Source organism: Equus asinus, chromosome 7 (genome assembly GCF_041296235.1).
Source record: "Equus asinus isolate D_3611 breed Donkey chromosome 7, EquAss-T2T_v2, whole genome shotgun sequence".
Classification (NCBI taxonomy): Eukaryota; Metazoa; Chordata; class Mammalia; order Perissodactyla; family Equidae; genus Equus; species Equus asinus.
Window position 1 is genome coordinate 107,906,764 of NC_091796.1, and position 22,904 is coordinate 107,929,667.

The window sequence follows — 22,904 nt, forward strand, 5'->3', positions numbered from 1 at the left end:
GGGTCCCCGGACAGGGGCCCTCTGTTCCGTGTGGGCGAGCCCAGCCCAGAAGGTATGAACCACTTCCTAGCTTTTAATTCCTCCTCTCCCATCAAATTCACTGACTGAAGGTCATTTAATGGTTGTCTTCTCCCCAGGCAGTGTGACGTTGGCATAAACAACTTCCAGTGGTATCATTTCTAATTCTTTTTGTACATCAATTCTTAGAAATTTTGAGGATGACTTTCCAGAGTAACAGCAAAAAACAAGTGGATTGTCTGAAAGGAAATTTGTTTTTTGGGAAAGTGAATTCCAGCATGGGTGGTGACGGTGTGGGTATGCTCACGGCATCCTTGCAGACTGTAAGAGATACATCATGTTTTGTCTTACATGTTACTGTCTGTGAAGGCAGAGGGAGAGGATGGAAAGTGCGGGTGTCTTTTGTAATCTGTGGGACTGTTGAACAACTGTGCAGGATCTGCTGTTCATAAAGGGCCTTTCCAAACACAAGGGTTTGGAAATCACAAGGGTCCTGAATCACACCCTGAGATGCTGAGACCATGTGCCAGAGTTCTTAGCCCGGCGCTCCAGATAGCTTGTGTACTGCGTCCTCGAGCACATGGGTTCTGCCCTTCAGCTGGTGGCTTGGCGGTGCATTACCAGCATTTACACTGAACAAGAGCTTTCACCAACTAGCTCTTCCGGGCACGTTTGATAATTTACCTCCTGAGATCCTCAGGGCTCCTAGAGGCAAGCCTCTTGAGGTTTCAAGGAACAGAAACTTCTTCAAATAAGCTCTGGTCGCATGGGGGGTAGGAGGGGCAGGTAACATTAGAAGGCAGAGGTCTCCAGAAGCAGACCTCCTGAAGCGAGAAAGCCCGAGAGCCAGGGAACGCGATGCCCCCAGTGTCTGTCAGGGGCCACGGAGCTCTGTCCACCAGTGCCACCCTCCAAGGGTGGGCTGGGCCTTGGGCAGGTCTCTGTCCGGTGGGCAGGCATGGGACAGCAAAGTGACCAAGGCGGCACAGTGCCGTGCAGAGTCTTGAGGTTCTTATCCTCACCAGAGCCCCTCTCAGCTGAGGCGGTGGAGATGCTGCCTTCACAGGTCCAAGGGTGCTTTCTTTTAAGAAACTTAAAAAGAGCGAAAAACAAACATATGTTCTATATTCTGACAAAGGAAAGGATAAGTGATTCTTTGACTTTATAAAGTAACAATTGAGAAAGTAAAGCATTCTTTGAAATTGTCAGAGGGAGCAGTGCCCCACGGTGGTAGCGTCCTGGGCCGGGTGAGCTGAGTTGTGGGGGTCTTGACACCCTCCTACCGGAGGGATAGAGAGGCCTTGCGGGCGCAGGAGGACTGCTGCTTAAGAGCCAAAGGAGCAGCATCCACAAGTCCCAGGTTCAGAGTCCCAAGTAATTCTCCTAAAATCGTTTCCACTTGGCGTAACTGACATGGTAGTTAGATATTGAGGACTGGCAGGAGAGCTTTAGCAACTCAAGACGTAAGTGTGGTTGAAATCTCAGTAACCTGTGTTGTCCTTTTGTAAGAACAGTTTAACTTAATGCCGACAAGTTTGACTTGACTCATGGTGTTAACTGTTGCTAGGTTCTCAAATGCTCTGAGTGAATTAACGAGAAGTGACAGTGTTGTGTTCCTGTCTTGGATTCTTAAACATTTAAGATTAAATGATTGTGGTAAGTGTTGCTTCACGTCACAAATAAAGTTATTTTGACTCTAACATTTGTATGCTCAGTTAAGGAAATGTTAGGTTAAGACAGTTCTCTGTCACAGCCGTATTCCAGTAGAGTATTTTTGTGAACTTTTAAATAATTACAGAATAAAGGTTATCTCAGTGATGTATCTTTTCCTGCTTTTCCCTTTGATAAAATTTAATGCTTCTGTTTTCTGGATTAAGAAGTAAAATAAAATTGAGTCTCTTTTCCCCTGTGTGTGTTGGGTGCTGTTTGTGGACATTGGTCTTTTAATTGCTCATGTTCACCCCCAAAAAGAATCCAGGTGTGGCCATCAGAAGTGGCAGTGGGCCTCGGGGCCCAGGCTGGCTCAAGTCACTGACAGCGGGACATCTCACCACAAAGTCTTTCCTTGTTTTGTTTTAATCCTGATAATATATTGGGAAGTCTGCCTCCAGGAGGAACAGTGAAGCGTCTTTGTAACGTGATTGCACTAGAGCGGCGTTCCAGGGCAGACTTGTCTGCCTTCAGGCCCATCTCCAGGCCTCAGCTTCCTGGCTTGTAATTATGCACACCTGGCAAAGCCCCAGCAGGGTGTGACATGGCATCTTAGGTACAGTGTCGGCACTTAACGGGCTCCTCATAAATCTAAAATGATAGCGACTAGTAATAACGTCCAAAGCAACTGGTTCCTGACCACCAGAAGGCCTCGGTGGGGCAAAGTTGACTGAAAGCTGGCCCTTGTGCTGAGTCGAGAGCAGAGCCCCCAGCACCAGCCAGGAGTTTAGTAGGAAAGGCCTTTGGTCTCTTCCATGTCCCGGAGCTGTCGGCACGCAGTGATGCTCAGGAGTTATCCATGGAGCATTGGTCCTTCCTGTTACCCCTCCCTGAATGTCCACACACACTGGCTCCCTGCTGGCAGCCTCGCTCCTGGCTCTTTAAAGAAAGCAAAATTGCATCTTTGCAAAGAAGCCTTGCTCTCAGGCGTCGGCTGGTCTGGCTTTGGCGTGTGTTTTAATCCTTTGTCCCTCCAAGGGCTCAGCTTTGACTAGCCCTTTTTCTGGCCAGCGCTTTAGGCTGTTTTCACCCAGAGAGGCAGCGGGGCACTGCTGTCTTTGTACTCCAAGGCTTCCACACTGGAGGAGGGCAGAGAGCCACGGAGGGTCAGCCCAACCACCCTCTGTTCTGTAAATTTGCAAAGACTTGATTAATGGGGAAATCACAGAACTTGTGGGAAATTGTATGATAAAATTTTCTGTTTGATGATTTTTTTCCCTACAAGCATTGCTTTTTTTCTGTTTTTAAAAACCAAAAAATGACGTTTTTAACGATGCCTCCGGTTAGAAAACCGGAACAGTGCAGGGAGGAGCAGACTGCAGAGGAACAGCCTTTCTTTATGGAGAATCAACTTTCCCAAGGAGAGGCTGGGGGTTCCTGCTCAGAAAGCCCACCTGATTGGGATCCACTGGAGACTTGGGCTTCTGGCATCGTCAGCGCTTTTCCTCCCTGTGCAGCCGAGCCCCCCTGGGGATTGCTTAAGTCCTGTTAGGTTCCCTCACAGGCCCTGTTGTACATGTATAATTTTTTATTGCAAAATAATTGCCTTTCAGCAACTTACATGCCTTCTTTTTTTTTTTTTTTGAGGAAGATTACCCCTCAGCTAACTACTGCCAGTCCTCCTCTTTTTGCTGAGGAAGACTGGCCCTGAGCTATCATCCATGCCTATCTTCCTCTACTTTATATATGGGATGCCTGCCACAGCATGGCGTGCCAAGTGGTGCCATGTCCGCACCCGGGATCGGAATCAGCGAACCCCGGGCTGCTGAGAAGCAGAACGTGTGAACTTAACCGCTGCGCCCCCGAGCCAGCCCCCCCCCGTTTACCATTTTTAAGTGTGTAGTTCAGTGGCTTTAAGTCCATTCACATTGTTGTCCAACCATCACCACCGTCCATCTCTAGAACTTTTTCATCTGCCCCAACTAAAACTTTGTCCCTAACTCACTCCCCACTCCACTCCCCCGGCCCACCACCATTCTACTTTCTGTCTCTATGAATTTGTCTACTCTAGGGACCCTATATAAGCGGAATCATACAGTATTTGTCTTCTTGTGACTGGCTTATTTCCCTTAGCATGGTGTCCTCAAGGTTCATCAATGCTGTAGCAAGTGAAGATGGGTTTGTTTGCAGACAGACAGACCGGGTCCCAGTCTCAGCTGTGGCAGCTAAGCCCTCTGAGTCTCAAACACTACTGGAGACCAGAAATAGCCCTCACAACACAGGCCACATGATGGCATTCCCTTTGGGGTCCTGTGAGGACAACAGGGTCCTTGCTTTCTCATTCATTCAGCAGCTGCTCATGAGACCCGCTGCCTGCCAGGCCCTCTTCTAGGCACTGGGAATGGAGCCGTGAATGAGACAGCCCTCACGGGTCACAGTGCCCTCTTGTTTACCTAGGGCCCTGTGCCCATGTGGCAGGGACAGCTGCCCTCCTGGCTGGGCAGTGCCCCTGCTCAGACATTCTGCTCACCTCACTGGTCTTCCAGGAAAGTAATTTCTTTCCTTTCATGCCATGGAAAAGAAATTGATCAGTCCTCCCAAAATGTTTGGGCTGTTTCAGCTGTGTTTGTAGCCACTCGGGTATTGATTTGCAATGATCATTGTATTCACTTTGTCCTGAGTCAGACCTTGGGTGGAAAAGTACAGAAAGAGCTTCTGGAGGGGGGGATGAGATGGATGGACGAGATTGGCAGGTGTCCAGAGGTGGTTTCTATCCAGGTCTTTGGGGGTTCTAAGCTCTCCCAGGCCCATCCCTCCTCCCCATACCCTAGCACACACTCACACCCAGAGACAGGTTTGCCGTCAAAACAGATCCCCAGTTTGGGGCAGGGTGGGAAGATTAATACAAAGCCAAGGCCGTAGGCGGAGAGGCAGAGAAGAGCTGCTTGTTTGTTTGTTTATTCCTTTATCTCTGCACACCCCGCAGGGCCCACCAGCCACAGCTGGACGAAGGAGCAAAACAGCCCTGGGCACCGGCTTGTGAAAGGTTGATCCATCTGCTAGGAACACCAGGGCAAACAAGATTTTTATTTTTATTTTAAAAAGAAAGCAACATCCCAGCATGTCCTCGGTGCCTCCCCAAGCCTGGCTGCAGTAGGCAGGACGTCCAGTACAGCCCTAGCCTGCTGGGGCGTCCACTCTAATGGCAACATGGCAGGACGGTCTGGCAGGGCCACCTGCACAGACCCAGCTCCCACACCATGGCTGGGAGCCGTACTTCCAGCTAGAAAGTGGGATTTCCTGTCAGCTCAGGGTCCTGCTGCATCTTGCTACAAACTCCAGAATCTGACCATCTGGTCGTGGATACACGAGGCCCAGCAGTCACCGAGAGCTGTTCCTGTGTTCATCCCCCTCATTCCCTCCCCCAAGTGCCTCACCATGCTGCCTGGCACAGAGTAGGCCTTGGACAACGGTGCTAAACCAGTGCAGCCCCTGGATCCTTTTACCAAATAATAATAATAGGGAGCTGGTATAGCTATCTGCCAGGCACAGTTCTCAGAGTTTTGTTTATGCAGATTTGTGGCATCCTCAGACCAGCCCTTGAGGGGTCCTCTCCTCACAGCACCCGGCCAGGCCCGCCAGGCTCTGTCCAGCTGCAGGTTGGAATCGGGACTCTGTTCTGATTGGCCCAGGTGGGCTGTGGCCCCGCCCCTGGCTTATCAGATGCCACCAACGGGGAGGATGGGTGCTGTGAAGCCCATGCTTGGAGCTGTCATTCATTCAGTCAATGAAATGCACCAAGGCTTAGCACACATCAGTCACTGCCACACGGTTAGGGGTCATCTGTGAATAAAACTGGCAGAAATCCTTCTAGAGGGTCAATGTATGCAGTAAATAAATCAATTATATAAAAGGTTGCCAGAGGTTCAGTGGTGTGGAAAAAGAGCAAACGGGCTGGGGAGTTTGTGGGGAGCAGATGGCAAGGGGGCGAGATCTGGGCAAGAGTGACTAAGGCTGTGGGACTGCAGTGAGCCTGGCAGGGCCAGGAGCAGCAGGCAACTGGCGTGGTTGGGCGGCAGGAGCCAGGGAAGAGGAGGGTGGGAAGAGGTGGGCCAGGGCCTGCCAGCCACCGCACAGACGCTAGCTTTTCTCCTGAGTGTGCTGCAGAGCCACCGAGGGCTCTGAGCAAGGGACGGCCACAGCCTGGTCACTCTGCCAGGGGCCCGGGGCAGAGTGGGGAGCCCCATCCAGGCCACATCCAGGACCCAGGTGGCTCCTACAAGGTGGTGGCTGGGAAGATGGTGAGCTGGGAAGTGGCCTGTCCAGTACAGGAGCCACTAGCCACACATGGCTATTTACATTTCAGTTAATTGAGTGAAATTAAAAACTCAGGGGGCCCAGCCCAGTGTCCGAGTGGTTAAGTTCACATGCTCCACTTTGGCGGCCCAGGGTTTCGCCAGTTCGGATCCTAGGTGCGGACATGGCACTGCTCATCAAGCCATGCTGAGGCGGCGTCCCAGATAGCACAACCAGAAGGACCTACATCTAGAATACACAACTATGTACTGGGGGGCTTTGGGGAGGAGAAGAAGAAAGAAAAATAAAAAGAAGATTGGCAACAGATATTAGCTCAGGTACCAACCTTTAAAAAAAAAATCTCAGCCCCTCGGTTGCACTAGCCTCCTTTCAAATGCTCGATAGCCACACGTAGCTAGTGGCCACCATATTGGACGTCACAGATGTGGAACAGTTCCATGATGGCAGAAAGTTCTGTTAGCGCTGGCCTAGGAGGTGCCATAAGGCATGCTCTTCTTTCTTCTGGGGAGGCCGGGGCCCAGAATGTGGGAGTGTGGGCTGGGCAGCAGGTGGGGCGGGGTGGAGCTGGGAGTCAAGGAGGGGATGTGAGAGGCTGTGTCACTGGGAGGACAGGTGGGCTGTCCATGTGAGAGTCAGTTCAACTGGAAAGGGCAGTACCTGACTGAGGGAGGAGGGGATCCAGAAGATGCTGCTGGCCAGGTATGGCCATGAGGCTTTTCCCAGGACATCTAGTGAGAAGTGCCCGGTTTTCCACACTGCAGCCACGGCCATGTGGCTGGTGAGCACTTGCAATGTAGCTGGTCTGAATTGAGATGTGCTGTAAGTGTAAGCTATGTACCAGATTCCAAAGACTTAGCATGAGAAGAGGAATGTAAGCTATCTCATTCATAATTTTTTCTTATTAATTACATGTTGAAATAATACTTTAAATATATTGGGTTCAGTAAAATATATTATTAAACAGTCTTAAAAAGGAAGGAAATTCTGACACGTGCTACAACATGGGTGAACCTTGAGTACATTATATGAAGTGAAATAAGCCAGTCACAAAAGGACAAATTCTGTATGATTCCACTTATATGAGGTGCCTGGAGTAGCTGAAATCATAGAGACGGGAAGTAGAATGGTGGGTGCCAGGGGCTGGTGGGGGATGGTTATTTATTGTTTAATGAGTATAGAATTTCAATTTGGGATGATGAAAAAGTTCTGTAGTGATGGTTGCACAACATTGTGAATATACGTAATGTCACTGAATTGTACACTTCAAGTGGTTGAGATGGTAAATTTTACGTTATGTATATTTTGCCTCAATTAAAAAAATTTCTGATAAAATTTGCTGAAGAAACAATATATGTATATATATTATTATTTTATTTTATTTTATTTTTTTGAGGAAGATTAGCCCTGAGCTAACTACTGCCAATCCTCCTCTTTTTGCTGAGGAAAGCTGGCCCTGAGCTAACATCCGTGCCCATCTTCCTCTACTTTCTATGTGGGACACCTACCACAGCATGGCTTGCCAAGCGGTGCCATGTCTGCACCCAGGATCCGAACCTGGGAACCCCGACCGCCAAATCGGAACGTGCGCACTTAACCACTGTGCCACTGGGCTGGTCCTATATTATTATTTTTATTTTTATTTTTTTTAAGATTTTATTTTTCCTTTTTCTCCCCAAAGTGCTCCTAGTACATAGTTGTATCTTTTTAGTTGTAGGTCCTTCTAGTTGTGGTATGTGGGATACCACCTCAGCATGCCCTGATGAGCGGTGCCATGTCTGTCCACGCCCAGGATCCAAACCGGTGAAACCCTGGGCCGCCAAAGCAGAGCGCACAAACTTAACCACTCAGCCATGGGGCTGGCCCTATATTATTAAAGTTATTTTCACTTGCTTCTTTTTGCCTTTTTTACTGTGGCTACTAGGGAATTTTAAATGACATTGTGTAGGCCAGCCCTGGTAAGTTCAGTGTGCTCCACTTCAGTGGCCCAGGTTCGGTTCCCGAGCATAGACCCACACCGCTTGTCTGTTAGTGACCATGCTGTGGCAGCGGCTCACATACAAAAAAAGAGGAAGATTGGGGATGGATATTAGCTCAGGCGAATCTTACATAAACAAACAAACAAACAAATAAATAAATAAGTAGATGGATGGATGAATGAATGAATGACATTGTGGCTCATGTTAGTTTCTATTGGGCAGCGCTGCTGCATTGGGCACAGACCCCGGGGGTCTCTGTGGTCCAGAGGGAGAGACAGGCGAGAGTGACCCAGCACAGAGAGCCCTTACAGAGAGGCCTGAACTGCCAGCAGGATGGGCTCGGCCTCCCAAAGGAGTGACATTCCAGCTAGGCCTTGGTGGGTGAGCTCATTTGCCTGTTCAGAAGTTCATGTCAGCGGATGTTTCCTTTTTTTTTTTTTGGTAGGGGGCTTTCCCTTTTTTCTCCCAAAGCCCCTCGGTACATAGTTGTGTATTTTCAGTTGTGGGTCCTTCTAGTTGTGGCATGTGGGATGCCGCCTCAGCATGGCTTGATGAATGGTGCCGTGTCTGCGCCCAGGATCCGAACCGGCAAAACCCTGGGCCACCGAAGTGGAGCACGTGAACTTAACTGCTCGGCCACAGGACCGGCCCTATTTTTTTTCTTTTTAAATTTATTTTATTTTATTTTTTTTGAGGAAGATAAGCCCTGGGCTAACATCTGCTGCCAATCCTCCTCTTTTTTTTTTGCTAAGGAAGACTGGCCCTGAGCGAACATCTGTGCCCACCTTCTTCCACTTTATATGTGGGACTCCTACCACAGCATGGCTTGCCAAGCAGTGCCATGTCCACACCTGAGATCCGAACTGGTGAAACCCGGACGGCCAGAGCAGAATGTGCACACTTAACCCCTGCTCCACCTGCCTGGCCTAATGTTTTCTCATTTAATAGGGCCTTGCTAGGCACTTGAGAGTAGCCCTCGGCAGGTGAGGCAGCATCTGGCCCGTGTTGGCTATCCCCAAAACAGCATGTGCCAGGACAAGCCAGGAATAGTTCGCTTCCTTATCCCTCCCCTTTCACAGGCCCTGTAATGGATCCACACTGAGAACAGAACAGCAGTTTATCCTTCAGCACCTCATTGGCCTCGTCTGTAAAATGGGCAGCAGCAGTTTGCGTCCTGAAGACGGGTGGACCAGCTGGGTCTGCGAAGAGACTGACTGTAGTGAGGGCCCCTGAAAGAGGCATCCACATCCGAACCCCTTGTACCTGGGATTGTGACCTTATTTGGAAACAGGGACTCTGCAGATGTGATTAAGTTAAGGATATCAGGAGCTCATCCTGGATTTAAGGTGGGCCCTAAGTCCAATGACAAGTGTCCTTAGAAAGGAGAGGGCTATCTGAAGCACAGAGATGCAAAAGAGAAGGCCCCGTGAAGATGAAAACAGAGATCAGAGGGATGTGTCTTCAAGCCCCAGGGACTCATGGAGCCACCAGAAGCTGGAGAGAGGCCTGGAACGCGTTCTCCCTCCCAGGCTCCAGAGGGAACCAAGCTACCTGCACCTTGGTTTCTGACTTCTGGTCTTGAGAACTGTAAGAGAATAAACTTCTGTTGCTTGAAGCCCCCAGTGTGTGGTCATTTGTCATGGCAGCGACAGGAGACGTGCTCTGATGGGTTCCAGACTGAGAGCCAAGGAGGACAGCAGGAGGAACTCAGGCATTTTGGAGTGAGTGTGGGTCAATGTGTGGTCCTGGAAAAGGAGAATCAGATTTATGTCTGATGGATCAGCATCTTCCAGAATGAATCAATAGGTGAAACTTTCCAGAGGCCCTGCTGAATCCCTCTTCCTGAATCTCACCTCCAGAGCCGACAACGTGGGGAAATGCTTTACTCTTATTTGCGGTAGCAGTGTGTGGGTACTTGAGTTCAGTCCAATGACTAGCTCTGAGTCCAGGCCTTTTGGCCAGTTTCCCTGGGCGTAGCCTCAGTTTCTCCATCTGTAAAGTGGGATAGTGCTCCCCACCCTGGCTGGTGCTTGTGGGAAATGGGTGTGAGGCCCTTCGTGCCAACACGTGGGACGAAGGGTTGTCTGTGGTTGCTGCGTTTCTGTGCAGATGGGGATCGGGGTCCTGGAAGTGAGGGACAGAGGCTGAGGGCGCAGCTTACGTGGACCTGCCTGGCCCAGCCACAGTGGGCTCACCCCAGGATACTGCAAAGGCTGGGTTTTCTTCTTTTTAGCTCTTTTTCAGCAATGATATATCCATTTGTGCATTACCTTATTCAGCGTCTGCCCCCTGTACCTTCGGTCCTGTGGAGCTGAGAAGAGCCTGGCTGGAATAGGGGCGCATCCCAGAGTATGAACGTGGGCAGGGCTGACAGCCCTCAGTGGGTGGGCAGCCGGGGTCTTCCCAGCTTGCGGGTTTCCTCAGGCCTGGCCTTTCTTTCTGCACAGGTGATGGGCACAGCAGCTGTCCTGGTGGCTGGGAGTCTGCTGCTCCTGGGGGTGACCCTCTAAGCCCACCTTTTGGCCCACTGATGCCCCAGGTTGCCTTTCTCCTGGGCATTTCTGGAGGCATGTGGTCCCAGCTGGGCCAGCATGGAAGTGATTCTGGTGAAAGGAGACAAGTGGACCTCTTCTCCCAAACATGACTGTGAATCCAGTAGATCACTTAGGGACCAAGAAATCCGCTAAGAGAGAAAAAACCAGCGTGAGCAGTGTCCACCATTGCCCTTCATACATAGCCAGGCGTGTTTGTCTGCCGGCCGGGGGCTAGGGGGAGGAAAGAGGGAAGCTGGTTTGGGGAGTATGGCGTGGGGCCCAGGGAGGTTTAACAAGCCTGATTGGGTGAGCCAGACCAGCATCAACGCAGACTGTCAGGGCATGGAGGTACACCACTGTACCACCCTCCCTGGGGGGGTGCTGCCTGAGGGAACAGGGCTGCATGAGCTCAGAGAGCCACCTATAGAGAGGATGACTCAGTTCCCCATCCACCAGCTTCCATTCCCCATTGTCCCCAATCCTGCAGCAGCACGTTCCCAGGGTGGGCCCCATTGGCTAAGCCAAGCAGTATGAGGCATTCTCCTGGTCAGGGGTGGGTCCAGGTGGGCTTGTGACCTGGGAGGTGGAATCTCAGCAAAGCCCGGGGTATTCACTGATGGGTGAGAGGTGAGAGGCTCTTGCCTTCTGGACAGTGAGGTACAAAGATGTGATGTCTGGAGATGCTGCAGCCATTTTTGCTCCTGCAAAGGGAGCCAGACCGAGGCCTGACTACACACAGGCTGGAGGCAAAGGTAAGAAAGCCACAGGAAGTGGAACCCTCCCCTTGATGGCAGCATCCAGAAGTTCAAGGGCACCCTCAGGTGGAGCTGGGGAGGGGTGAGGCCGATTCTGGTCTGAGACGTGAAGTCCAGCACGTGGGTGGTGTTGATTGTTTCCTCATTCATTCATTCATTCAGTTTAACCCCATTTATGAAGAACCACCATATTCAAGAACGTGAGCTAGGCCTGGGGTGTATGGGAAGGAGGAGGAGGCAGGAGATACCAACGGAATTAAGGTGGGGTCTGTGCCCCCAGAACACTTGTAACAGTTGGCAGACGAGTCTGGTCCTGCTGGATGAGACCGTGGGGAGAGCAGGGAGGCGGCTGCGTTCTGCAGAGGGAGCTCCCGGGAGCCCTGTGGTCAGCCGCTCTCAGGCACCCAGTGGTCAAAGTCCCAAACAGCCTCCTGTTCACAGAGGGGATTGCCGCCTGCCCAGCCAGGAGCAACATGTGCTGATTCCGGGACAAACCTGGCACCTGCATGGCTATTTTTGTCTAAAGACGGGAAGAAGCTATCCATCTGCCCATCTGAGGAGCCCCAAATTCATATCCTTGAGCAAGTCTACCCCCTTCTGTGATCACAGTCATCTCAGGTGAAGGGGGGGGGGCAGGATGTTGTGGCATCTGGGCCTCCAGCATTCTGCAGAAGCAGGGGCATTATGGGGAGCCTGGTAATCAGGAGACCCCCCCCCACCCCCCGCCTCCAGAAGGGCCCAGCCATTTCCTTCTGGTGTGCTCCTGTAGGGTGTGCAGAGCTGAGGCCCACAGAGTCCCTGGGAGGGCTGCCTGGAGGAGGCCAATTTGTGCTGGGCCATAAAATGTGGAGGAGGCCTTCATCAGGTGGACAGGGGTAGGGAGGTGAGAGAACACAACACGGTCAGTGCAAGCCTGTGAATCAATTTGTAACCTAGGGGGCGAGGGTCAGGGGTCAGCCAGAGCAGCAGCCCCGGCCTTGGAACTTCGTGCAGTCCTTCATGCAGTCCTTGTATGCTGCTGTAGACACCCCCTGGAAGGAGACAGGAGCAGCTCAGTCCCTGCCAGCTTCCAGCTGAGCCCCTTTCCCTAGAAGGCGTCTCCAAGCCTCCACCGTTGGCACAGGCGCCCTCCGTGGATCAAGGCGAACACGGGACTGGTACTCACAAGACCCTTTCCCACCCCCCAGCTCCTCACAAGGTTCCTAGGAGGCAGAAGGACGGGGTGATCCTCCCCACATTACAGATGCATAGACTAAGATCACACCATGGTGAACCAGGGCTGCAGTCATGGGCCTAATTCAGGATTGAATTCAGTTCCTTCCTCTTTCCTTCCCTCTCTCCTTCCTTGAACACTCTCTGTGCCAGCCACTGTGCTGTGTATCATGGTGGGAGCCACAAAGATGCCCCTCACCTCCACTGTGCAGGGGAGGCGGGGTGACACGTGCTTAAGTGGTAATGTGGGGTGGAGGTGCTAGTGCTGTGAGAGAGGGCCCTGTGGAGGCTGTGCGCGTTCTTTTTTTTTTTTTTTGAGGAAGATTAGCCCTGAGCTAACATCTGCTGCCAATCTTCCTCTTTTTGCTGAGGAAGACTGGCCCCGAGCTAACATCCATGCCCATCTTCCTCTACTTTATATGTGAGACGCCTACCACAGCAATGGCTTGCCAAGCGGTGCCATGTCTGCACCCAGGATCCGAACCAGTGAACCCCGGGCCGCTGAAGCAGAACCCACAAACTTAACCGCTACGCCACCAGGCCGGCCCCATTATTATTAAGATTATTATTGGTCCTGAGGGGGCCGGCCCTGGGGCCAAGTGGTTAAGTTTGTGTGCTCTGCTTCAGCGGCCTGGGGTTTCGCCAGTTCAGATCATGGGTGTGGACATGGCACTGCTCATCAAGCCATGTTGAGGTGGCATCCCACATGCCACAACTAGAAGGACCCACAACTAAAAATATACAACTATGTACTGGGGGCCTTTGTGGAGAAAAAGGAAAAATAAAATTCTTTAAAAAAAGAAAAAAAAAGATTGGTCCTGAGCTAACATCTTTTGCCAATCTTCTTTTTTTTCTTCTTCTCCCCAAAGCCCCCAGTACATAGTTGTATATTCTAGTTGTAGGTCCTTCTGCTTGTGCCGTGTGGGGCACCACCTCAGCATGGCCTGATGAGCGGTGCCATGTCCGCACCCAGGATTGGAACCTGCGAAACTCTGGGCTGCTGAAGTGGAGTGTGCAAACTTAACCTCTCGGCCACAGGGCTGGCCCCTAGTTGTTATTTTTATTAGCAGAATCATTGGCTTACAGGATATCTTATGAAGGGACTTTGCACCTTGGGGCTGGGCTGCAGCTGAGGAACCATCTCCCTTCCTTGCAGGAAGCTTGACGCCTCTTACCCAGCACAACCCCCACCCCTGCCACCACTGTAATCAAGTGTATCGCACCCCTGATGGTACCTGCTGGGAGACAATTCTCCATGAGCCTCTCCCATTCCTACACATCTTGTGAGTGGAGGCACTGACAGTTCTTTGCTCCACATCATCTTTTCAAGGATGTCTGTATAGCAAACTGCTGTGTATGGAATGCTCATACATCACTGGTGGGATGTAAAATGGTTGGTCACTTAGGAAAAAGGTCTGGAAGTTTCTTAAGAAACTAAACATAAGGACCGGCCCAGTGGTGCAACAGTTAAGTTGATGTGTTCCCTTTGGCAGCCCGGGCTTTGCCAGTTCGGATCCCAGGCACGGACCTACACACTGCTGATCAAGCCATGCTGTGGCAGGCATCCCACATATAAAATAGAGGAAGACTGGCATGGATGTTAGCTCAGGGCCAATCTTCCTCAGCAAAAAAGGGGAGGATTGGCGGTGGATGTTACCTCAGAGCTAATCTTCCTCAAAAAACAAAAACAAAAACAAAAAAACCTGCCCTATGGCCTAGCACTTCCATTCCTAGGTGTTCACCCAAGAGAAATGAAAATATGTGTTTCCCAAAAGACTTTACAAGAAAGTTCAGATCAGCTTCATTCAGATGAACCAAAATGGAAGAAGCCCAGGTTTCCATCAACAGGAGACTGGCAAACACACAACATCATGGATGAGCATCAACACTATTAGCTGAGTGAAAGGTGCCAGATGCAAAAAGTAGATTCTGTAGGATTCCATTTATATAAAATGCTAGAACAGGCAAAACTAACCTATAGTCAAACAAAACAAAACAAAGCAAAGAAGGCAAATGGTTAATTGTGGAATCTCAGTGGTGGGTACGTGCAAGTTTGCTGTCCAAGTTCTTCTGTCAGTTGACACATTTGGGATCAACAAACGCACAAGCAGCCAGACTGACCTCTCTCTAGCAGAGGCTCGGTTGCCATCCTGCCTAAGTTTAAGCATCAGTCCTCACCTGGTGACATCCTGGGTCCCACAGATGGCTCTGTACACTGGGCTCACCATCCAAGACAGCTTCCCCCATGGCCTGGTGCCTGGTGGGGGGGACAGCTAGAAGGCAGGGCTAAGGGGACCTGGATAGCTGGGACTCTCCAGCAGGGTAGCTGGCCTTCTTACCTGGCCACTCAGGCTCCCAAAAGCACACAAGTGAAATCTCCGGGGCCTTCTTTTTTTTTTTTTAAAGATTTTATTTTTCTTTGTTCTCCTCAAAGCTCCCCGGTACATAGTTGTGTATTTTTAGTTGTGGGTCCTTGTAATTGTGGCATGCAGGACACCACCCCAGCATGGCCCAATGAGTGGTGCCGTCTCCCCGCCCAGAACCTGAACTGGCAAAACTCCAGGCTGCTGAAGTGGAGCGCGTGACCTTAACCATTCGGCCATGGGGCTGGTCCCTCTGGGGCCTTCTTAAGGCTTCAGCCTGGAACCAGCAGCCTCACTTCTGCTGTATTCAGGAAACAGGCTGGTCTCAGGAAACAGGCTGGCCCCGAGGGTGCGTGGGAGGGGCTGGTCAGGAATGCTGGGGACCCTGGGCACCCCTGAAGGAGTTGAGCTTCACCAAGCAGGACCCAGGCCTCAATCCCCCTGTATCAGGGAAAAGTGTGTGAGAGAGAGACTGAGGAAGCGGGCTGGGCTTCTCCCCGGAGCTACCCTATTCCTTCATCGCACCTCCTTCCCACTCACAGTGCTGCTGTTTTCCCCTTTGTCAGAGGAGCAGTCACTGGAGCGGAATGCCAGCATCTCCAACTCTTTAAAGGAAAAACACCCTGAAAATCTGATAAATGCCATTTTCAAAACTGAAGCCAGAAACCAGAGAGGGTGTGACTTGGCTTGTGGTGGAGAGCAAGGAAGACAAGCCCCCATTAGCCCCGGCCCAGATGCCAGGCAGCCCCTCCCCAGACCAGGTGCACCAGCCACTCATCCCCAGCCTCACACAGGCCAGGCATTGCCCAGGCTGAGGGTGAGTGGTGGTACCCAGGCTGGGGGAAGGTTGCGGGGGAGGCAGGCCCCCGAAGCCCTGGGGTTGGGGGGGAACGCGGCAGGGTAGCAGGGAGCTGGGAGAGTTCTGGCCACACTGCCGCTGCTTACCCTCCCAGCTCCTTGTCCCTCCATGTGAGTGCAGCCCTTCTCCAGAAAGGGCCACTCAGACAGGTTGCAACTCCCAACCCCAGGACACACACCCAAGTATGGCTTCCCAGCCTCACCAGGCTGCCAAAATGAGACTTGTGGTTTGTTGCGTGTTGTCCTTCTCTTCCTGCAGTTTCTCCATTTGGATCTTCATCTGCTGGGTCCTTCCCACCTGCCGTGTGAATGTCCCTCTTCCATGGAGTCCCTTGATCCCTGAGGGACATAGAGCTTCCCCCGTCAGTGCCTGACCCGAGCCTCCTGTCTCTGCTCCCAAAGGCTGTCAGCTCACCCACACAGGGGTGCCTTGTTCTCCCATTGCCCAGCCTCGCACCTGACACTAGTACTCAATAAGTATTGGGAATGGAATGACTGGGAGACTGTATGCTCCTGGTTTATCCCTGATGCCCAAGTGCCTGGCAAATGGCAGGAGGTCAGTGTTGAATCACCGGATGTGTGTGGATGTTTTCACTCTTGCTGAACTAGGGACCTCAGCCACGGCTTCATCTGGGCCCTGTACACCGCCTCCAAATCTGTACTCCAGCCCCAGCCTCTGTTTAGATCACGCATTTTGGACCAGGGCAGTGAAAGAGTCAGAGGTGGGAGGGAGACAGAAATAAATGAGGGCAGAGGACATGGTATCTCTATTTGGGGAAAGCAGGAGGATGGAGAGACTGAGACAGGCAGAGAGAAGGAGGGGGAGCTGGCTCACACCATGCAGGCTGCCTTTTCCAGAATGGAAGAGCGTTTACAAGGGAACAAGGAGAGAGCCCGCTCCCTGCTCTCACGTCTGCTGGAGGAAGCCCTAGTCCTGCATAGGGTGGGGTGCAGGCCGGGCCCTGGCCAAGGGTCCTTTAGATGCCCCCTCAGGCACAGCCCCCACCCCTCCAGGGCCCTGGCTAACGCAGCAGGCTGTGGGCCACAGGGATGCTCAGAGGCCACTAGGACTTGTGCAAACAGATAGATGGTTGCTTCCCTGGGTCCTGGTCCTCTAGGTTTTTAGGGAAGGACAGATAATGGGTTTGATGCCCTGGAGTCTCTCTGCTGAGGCTTCCCCACATTGACTCCACCCAAGGCAGTGACTCCTGGGCTCTGCTAGTGCCTGCACAGGGAGCAGGGCTCTGTTTTTTTTTTTTTTTTGAGGAAGAGTAGCCCTGAGCTAACATCTGCCGCCAATTGTCCTCTTTTCTCTGAGGAAGACTGGCCCTGAGCTCACATCCGTGCTTATCTTCCTCTACTTTATATGTGGGACGCCTACCACAAGCATGGCTTGCCAAGTGGTGTCATGTCTGCACCCGAGATCCGAACCGGCGAACCCCAGGTCACCGAAGCAGAACATGTGAACTTAACCGCTTCGCCACCAGGCCGGCCCCCAGGGCTCTGTTTTGATTCCCAGAGCTAAGTTAATCCCTCTTGTGGGAAGCAAACCTGGGAACTTGCAGGGCTTCAGCTGCAGCGTCTGTAAAATGGGATAACAGCGCCTCTCTCAGAGCAGCTGTGAGGAGCAGAGGATTGAAAGGGACTGAGGACGCTCAGGGCAGAGCAGCTCAGTGAGGGCAGGCACTTGTTAGTCTCAGTGTGAGATGCTGGGTGAAGCTGGCTCCAGCCCCGCCCCTCAGAGTGATAGGTGCATCCCAGTGTTTTCAGTACGGAAGTGACAGGATCAGATTCAGGAGGGTCCGTGGATGTGGTTGTAGGGGAGGAAGACATTTCCTCTTCCCAAATGGGGGTTCGTCTGGCCGGAGAATGAATTAAATTCACATGAGACAGAATAGCAAGAGTAAGTTAAACAAAGCTTTATGAGGAACCATGGCCCGGGGCCTTTCTTCCCGAGGGAAGAAAGGGCACCGAAGAAGTGGGGTGCACATAGTGGTTATATACCCCCAAACAGGGTGTTTCACATGTGATTGAAATGTCCCTCCCACAATAGTCACAAGATTGCCCCGTCAGCACAGTGCTTGATGGACACAGCAGGTAGTGGGTCTGCTATCTCGGTGGGCGTAGCAGGAGGCAAGTCTATCGTCTGGAGCTGGGCGGTCACAGGTGAGTGCAGCAATCAGTTCCTAGCCTAAAGAAAGATGCTTAATCTTTAAGGAGATGCCAAAGTTGGGAGGGGGAGGGAAGTCAGTTACAGGAGGTTACCAGAGAAGCACAATAAAATGCAGATTTAAGTCCTTGCCTTTGGTATTGATTAAGAATTTTTAGAAAGAAGGTCATCGCCTTTCTTCTTCCTGGTACAGAGAGGGAGGCACCTTTACAGATAGAGATTTACCTTACAAATGTAAATGTGTCCTAAGGAAGGGCAAGTTCCATTCCTCAGAGCCTCCTTCCCTGTCCCAGTTTATCAAAAGCAATCAGCCTCAAATAATCCTGATGCCAAAGAGACATATCTTGGGGTGGCCAATTTCAGGTCCCCACAGGTGGATGAATTGGCTTTTCTTTCTTTTCCCCAACTCTCCAGACTCATTCCTGCCTGAGGACTTTGGCCTGGAGTGTTCTCCCCCAGACTCATTCCTGCCTGAGGACTTTGGCCTGGAGTGTTCTCCCTCAGGCTTTGGTACAGTTGGCTTCTGCCTATTATTTAGGTCTCAGTGCACTTGCCTGCCTCGGAGTTCACCCTGATCACCCCACCTCTGCCTGTTGCATCGTCTGACTCTAATTCTCTGCATGGCACTGTATGAGCAAGGATCTTACTATCCTCCTTTCCAACATACCTTGCGTCTTATCCTGGGGACCACTGCAGCTCAACAAATACTTGTTGAGAGAATAAAAGAAGGAGATAATAAAGCCTAAATAGAATGGCAGCAGTGGGAATGGAGAAGGGATGGAGTAAAGCAATATTAAGGAGGTAGAATCTTGGCCCCCCATTAGGAGAGGGTATAAACATCTCAGGTTTCTAGCTTGGGGACAGTTATAAGCCCAGAGTCACAGAGAAAAGAGCCTCAGCTCCTCTCTTCTCCAGAGCACTTTGGTCACAACTGCCTTGCTCAGCACCAAGGTGGTGGTTGAGGAGCAGGTGACATCTAAGCTGCAGTTGGCCGAATCACCAGGGGAATGTGGAGGGGTTGTTTGATTCACTGCCTCTCCCTTGGCCCAGTAACTGCTATGTCACTGTGGGAACTCCTCCCTTTTTAGCTCATCTTTGCATTTATAAATGAAAGAAAAGTCATTGGACCTCCCTGTGAAAATCCAAGAGAACTTACTTCTCTGTGACTGTGTAATTGCAGGGTTAAAACAGGGCTGCTGGGCTGCGTGATAACATCTGAAGCACACAGCAGTTGATGAGCAAATAGGAGTGTGAGACTGGTGCAGGAACCCCTCCTGGTAAACAATGCCATGGGGCCTTGCGCTTGGGACATCTGCAGGCACCTGGGGTGGGGTTCTCCCAAGCTGGTGGCAGGCAAAGAAAGCTGAGCCTTATGCACTGATTCAGCATGCTTCCTCCTGGCTGGCTGCTGAGTCAGGCCTGCGGAGCTGGCGATGCCGCAGGAAGAGGCCAGGGGCGCTCTCTGACCTGGAAGTACTGCCCTTCAGGCAGGGGGCGGCTGGAGGTCGTGGCACTGCAGCCAGGGTGTGCGCTGGCGATGGTGCCGGTGGGGTGCGATAGGTGGCATCTCTGCTCTTGCCAGGCCCTGGTGGTTAAGCATCCTGGCTCCTCTTACCAGCCTGAGGTGCAGCTCCTGGGAGGCCTTTGCGACTGAGGGGAGGGCCTGTAATGTCTCCTCTACTCCTGAGGCTGCAATGGCCCTGGAGAGAGGGTGTAATAAGATGGGAGGGAGCGGGGGTCTGGGGACCTTGGTCTTGACCAAAAGTTTCAGGTTTTCCTGGAGGAGAGAGAAAGGCCTCCTGGCTTAGCCTACGCCCTCAGCATCCTGTCCTTTGGAGGGGCTGGAGAGAGCCCTCCTAGCGTGTTCTGGAAAGATGTAGACGAGCACAGAACACATGTGCAGACGGAGTTGGCACACAATAAGCCTTGTTCCGGGTATGGGAGGGAAGGGCCGGGACGCGGGACCGACCCGCCCTGCTGGGCCGGCGCGCTCCTCAGACCACACTCCGCCCCGCACGCGGTGGTCGCGGGCAGCCGCGCCCGCGCGGGGCCACCCACTGCAGGCCCACACCCCTTCCCCGCGTGGGCAGCCCGCCGAGACCGCGCCCCGTCCTCTGCTGGCCAAGCATCCCGGGAGGTGCCCGGGCCAGCGTCTCGGCCCCGCCCCTGCGTGACGTCACGGCGGCGCGCGGCATTGTGGGGCGGGAGCGCCCAGCCGGGGGAGGGACGCGGAGAGACGCCATTTTCGGCGGCGGGAGCGGCGGAGCCGGAGCTGGCGGAGCGCGGGGCGGCGGCTGCGAGAAGGAGCCGCGAGGACAGTGTACGCGGGCGGCCGAGGATGCTGCGGGGCGGCCGCGCCGGCGTCCCTCGCTCGTGACCTCGACGCCGCGTCTGAGGCGTCTAGGCGGCGGGCCCGCGCAGACCCGCTCCCCGCACGCGCCGCGGCCTCCCGGTGCTGACAGCGCGAGCGCGCGGCCCGCGGAGCAGCACGGTGAGTGGGAGCAGGCCTCACCCGCGTCCCCTGCCCGGCCCCGGCTCCTCCTCGGTTCCCGGAGCTCGCCCCTGTTCCACTCGGGTCATCTCCCGGCCCCGCCCCGTGCTCGGCCCTCAACCGTGGTTATTCCTTTTCCCTTCTCGGTCCTCTCCCCGGGCCGCGGTCCTCGGTCCTCATCCACGTCCCCTTCCCGGCCCCTCCCCGGGCCGCGGTCCTCGGTCCTCATCCACGTCCCCTTCCCGGCCCCTCCCCGGGCCGCGGACCTCGGTCCTCATCCACGTCCCCTTCCCGGCCCCTCCCCGGGCCGCGGACCTCGGTCCTCATCCACGTCCCCTTCCCGGCCCCTCCCCGGGCCGCGGTCCTCGGTCCTCATCCACGTCCCCTTCCCGGCCCCTCCCCGGGCCGCGGACCTCGGTCCTCATCCACGTCCCCTTCCCGGCCCCTCCCCGGGCCGCGGTCCTCGGTCCTCATCCACGTCCCCTTCCCGGCCCCTCCCCGGGCCGCGGTCCTCGGTCCTCATCCACGTCCCCTTCCCGGCCCCTCCCCGGGCCGCAGTCCTCGGTCCTCGGTCCTCATCCACGTCCCCTTCCCGGCCCCTCCCCGGGCCGCGGACCTCGGTCCTCATCCACGTCCCATTCCCGGCCCCTCCCCGGGCCGCGGTCCTCGGTCCTCATCCACGTCCCCTTCTCGTCCCCGGCCGCCGCCCCATCCACGTCCCCATATCCCGGCTCGCATCCCCGGCTCCTTCCCATCCAGGTCCTCTCCAGGTTCGGGTCCCCTGCGCGTCCGCATCCCAGCTCAGCCCTGCCGCGGGCGGGGGCGGCCGTTCCCGGGAACAGCTGTGGCCCCGGGAGCTGCGGCGGGCATGTGGCCGCCCCCGGGGACGCGGCGGGCGGGGAGGGGTCGGCCGGCTGGGTTTGCTTTGTCCGAATCCTTCCTCTTCCTTCCGGCCCCCGCCCTCTCCCGCGGCACCGCCCTGGGCGGGCGCGCCTGTCAGGCTCGCGGACGACGGGCGGCCGGGCGGGTCGGAAGCGTGCGGGTCCCTCCCGAGAGGCCGGCTTGACCTCGCCTCCTTGGCGATCCCTTTATTTTGGTAGCCAGACGGGAAACGTTTCATCGACAGTGTTCACCTAGGCTAGGTCGTTGCTCCTGCTGAACTGTCAGAAGCCCCGGTCGTGGAACATCGAGTCGGTTGTCAAATTTGGTGCTCTTCTTTCCTTGAAAATATTAAGATAAAGCACTAAAAAAGTAAAATTAATGCCTGGTGGGTTGGACGGTTTTACAATTTAAGGTTTGTAGATCCAGGTAATTTTTACGTTAGAAATTTTGCAATGTTGCTGTTTATTAGTGTTTTTTTTTTTAATTTAAAGAACACATTTAGAATTTACATATGAAGTGTTTGATAAGGAGTACTTGCAAAAATGTTTTTAAAAAGTGTGTAGAACAACAGAAAATTTGAGATACACCGTTTAAACTGCTGTGTAAAAGGACAGTTGGTTCTTTGATTCTTTGCATTAAATTCCAAGGCTTTTTTTGTACAGCATGACTAAGCCATTGATCAGAATCATTAGCTCAGAATACATTGTAATAGTTCGGTGAAAAACCCACTAGGAAATTGGAACACCCTGAAGTCTCAGAATCTGTTTGTAGTTCTGGATTTACCTCTTCCAGGCACTGGCCACAAGACTTAGGGGGGGGAAATTTGGTTCATTGTTGTTTCCTAAGTATCTGTAAGAATACAATGATACTAAGTATTAAAAATTGAAGATTGTACGGAATTCTATGTGGGAGGGTAGGCACTCTTAAGAGCCAGTTTCTACAAGTCATCAAAGAATGCAACATCATGTTGCAGTGGAGCCTGGCAGCCCTGTGGTGTTGCTGAGGGGTGTGGAAGAGCCAGAGTGGTAACCTCACTGTGGCCTGGCTTGTTCATTTTGCTTGGCCGTGTCTTCTAAAAACACTATAGACAATATGTAGTAAAGATAGACATGCGTGGGAATCAGGACGGTGATTATCTGTAGCAAGGAAGAGGGAGGAAGTGGCACTGGGGCGGAGCATGTAGTGTCTTAAATATTTCATGGTAAATAAAAACTTAACTGCAGTAAGTTAAAATTTACATTTTTTAAAATTATATATTCTTAAGTATGTTTCATGATGTTGAAAAGTAAGTCAATGTGTAGGTTTCCGTATGGGCTATAAACTATCTTAAAACATAATTATGTCAAAAAAGACAAGAAATAAAAAAGTCAGGGGCCGACCCAGTCGCTGAGTGGTTAAGTTTGTGCGCTCCACTTCAGTGGCTCAGGGTTTTGCTGGTTTGGATCCTGGGCACAGACATGGTCATTAGGCCGTGTTGAAGTGGCATCCCATATGGCTCAACTAGAGGGACCGACAACTAGAATATACAACTATGTACTGGGGGGTTTTGGGGGGAAGTAAAAAAAAAATCAAAAGTTGAATAAAATGTAGAAATTTTTTTTTTGAGGAAGTTTGGCCCTGAGCTAACATCTGTTGCCAGCCCTCCTCTTTTTTTGCTTGAGGAAGATTCCCACTGAGC

General features: G+C 52.7%; 2 protein-coding genes across 27 annotated transcripts in view; both read left to right on the forward strand.

Moving 5' to 3' along the window:
- COA8 (cytochrome c oxidase assembly factor 8) overlaps positions 1 to 9,785 on the forward strand; it is a 42,578-nt gene extending 32,793 nt beyond the window's left edge. The window contains exon 5 of the mRNA XM_044774383.2: positions 9,041 to 9,785. Coding sequence (XP_044630318.1) covers positions 9,041 to 9,194 — 154 coding nt within the window. The 3' untranslated portion in view covers positions 9,195 to 9,785. The remainder of the gene's footprint in view (positions 1 to 9,040) is intronic.
- Positions 9,786 to 19,800: 10,015 nt separating this feature from the next.
- Positions 19,801 to 22,904, forward strand: part of KLC1 (kinesin light chain 1) — a 64,186-nt gene continuing 61,082 nt past the window's right edge. For all 26 annotated transcript variants that reach the window (XM_014854454.3, XM_014854455.3, XM_014854457.3 and 23 more), the window contains exon 1: positions 19,801 to 20,344. The gene's annotated coding sequence lies outside the window, so the exon portion shown is untranslated. The remainder of the gene's footprint in view (positions 20,345 to 22,904) is intronic.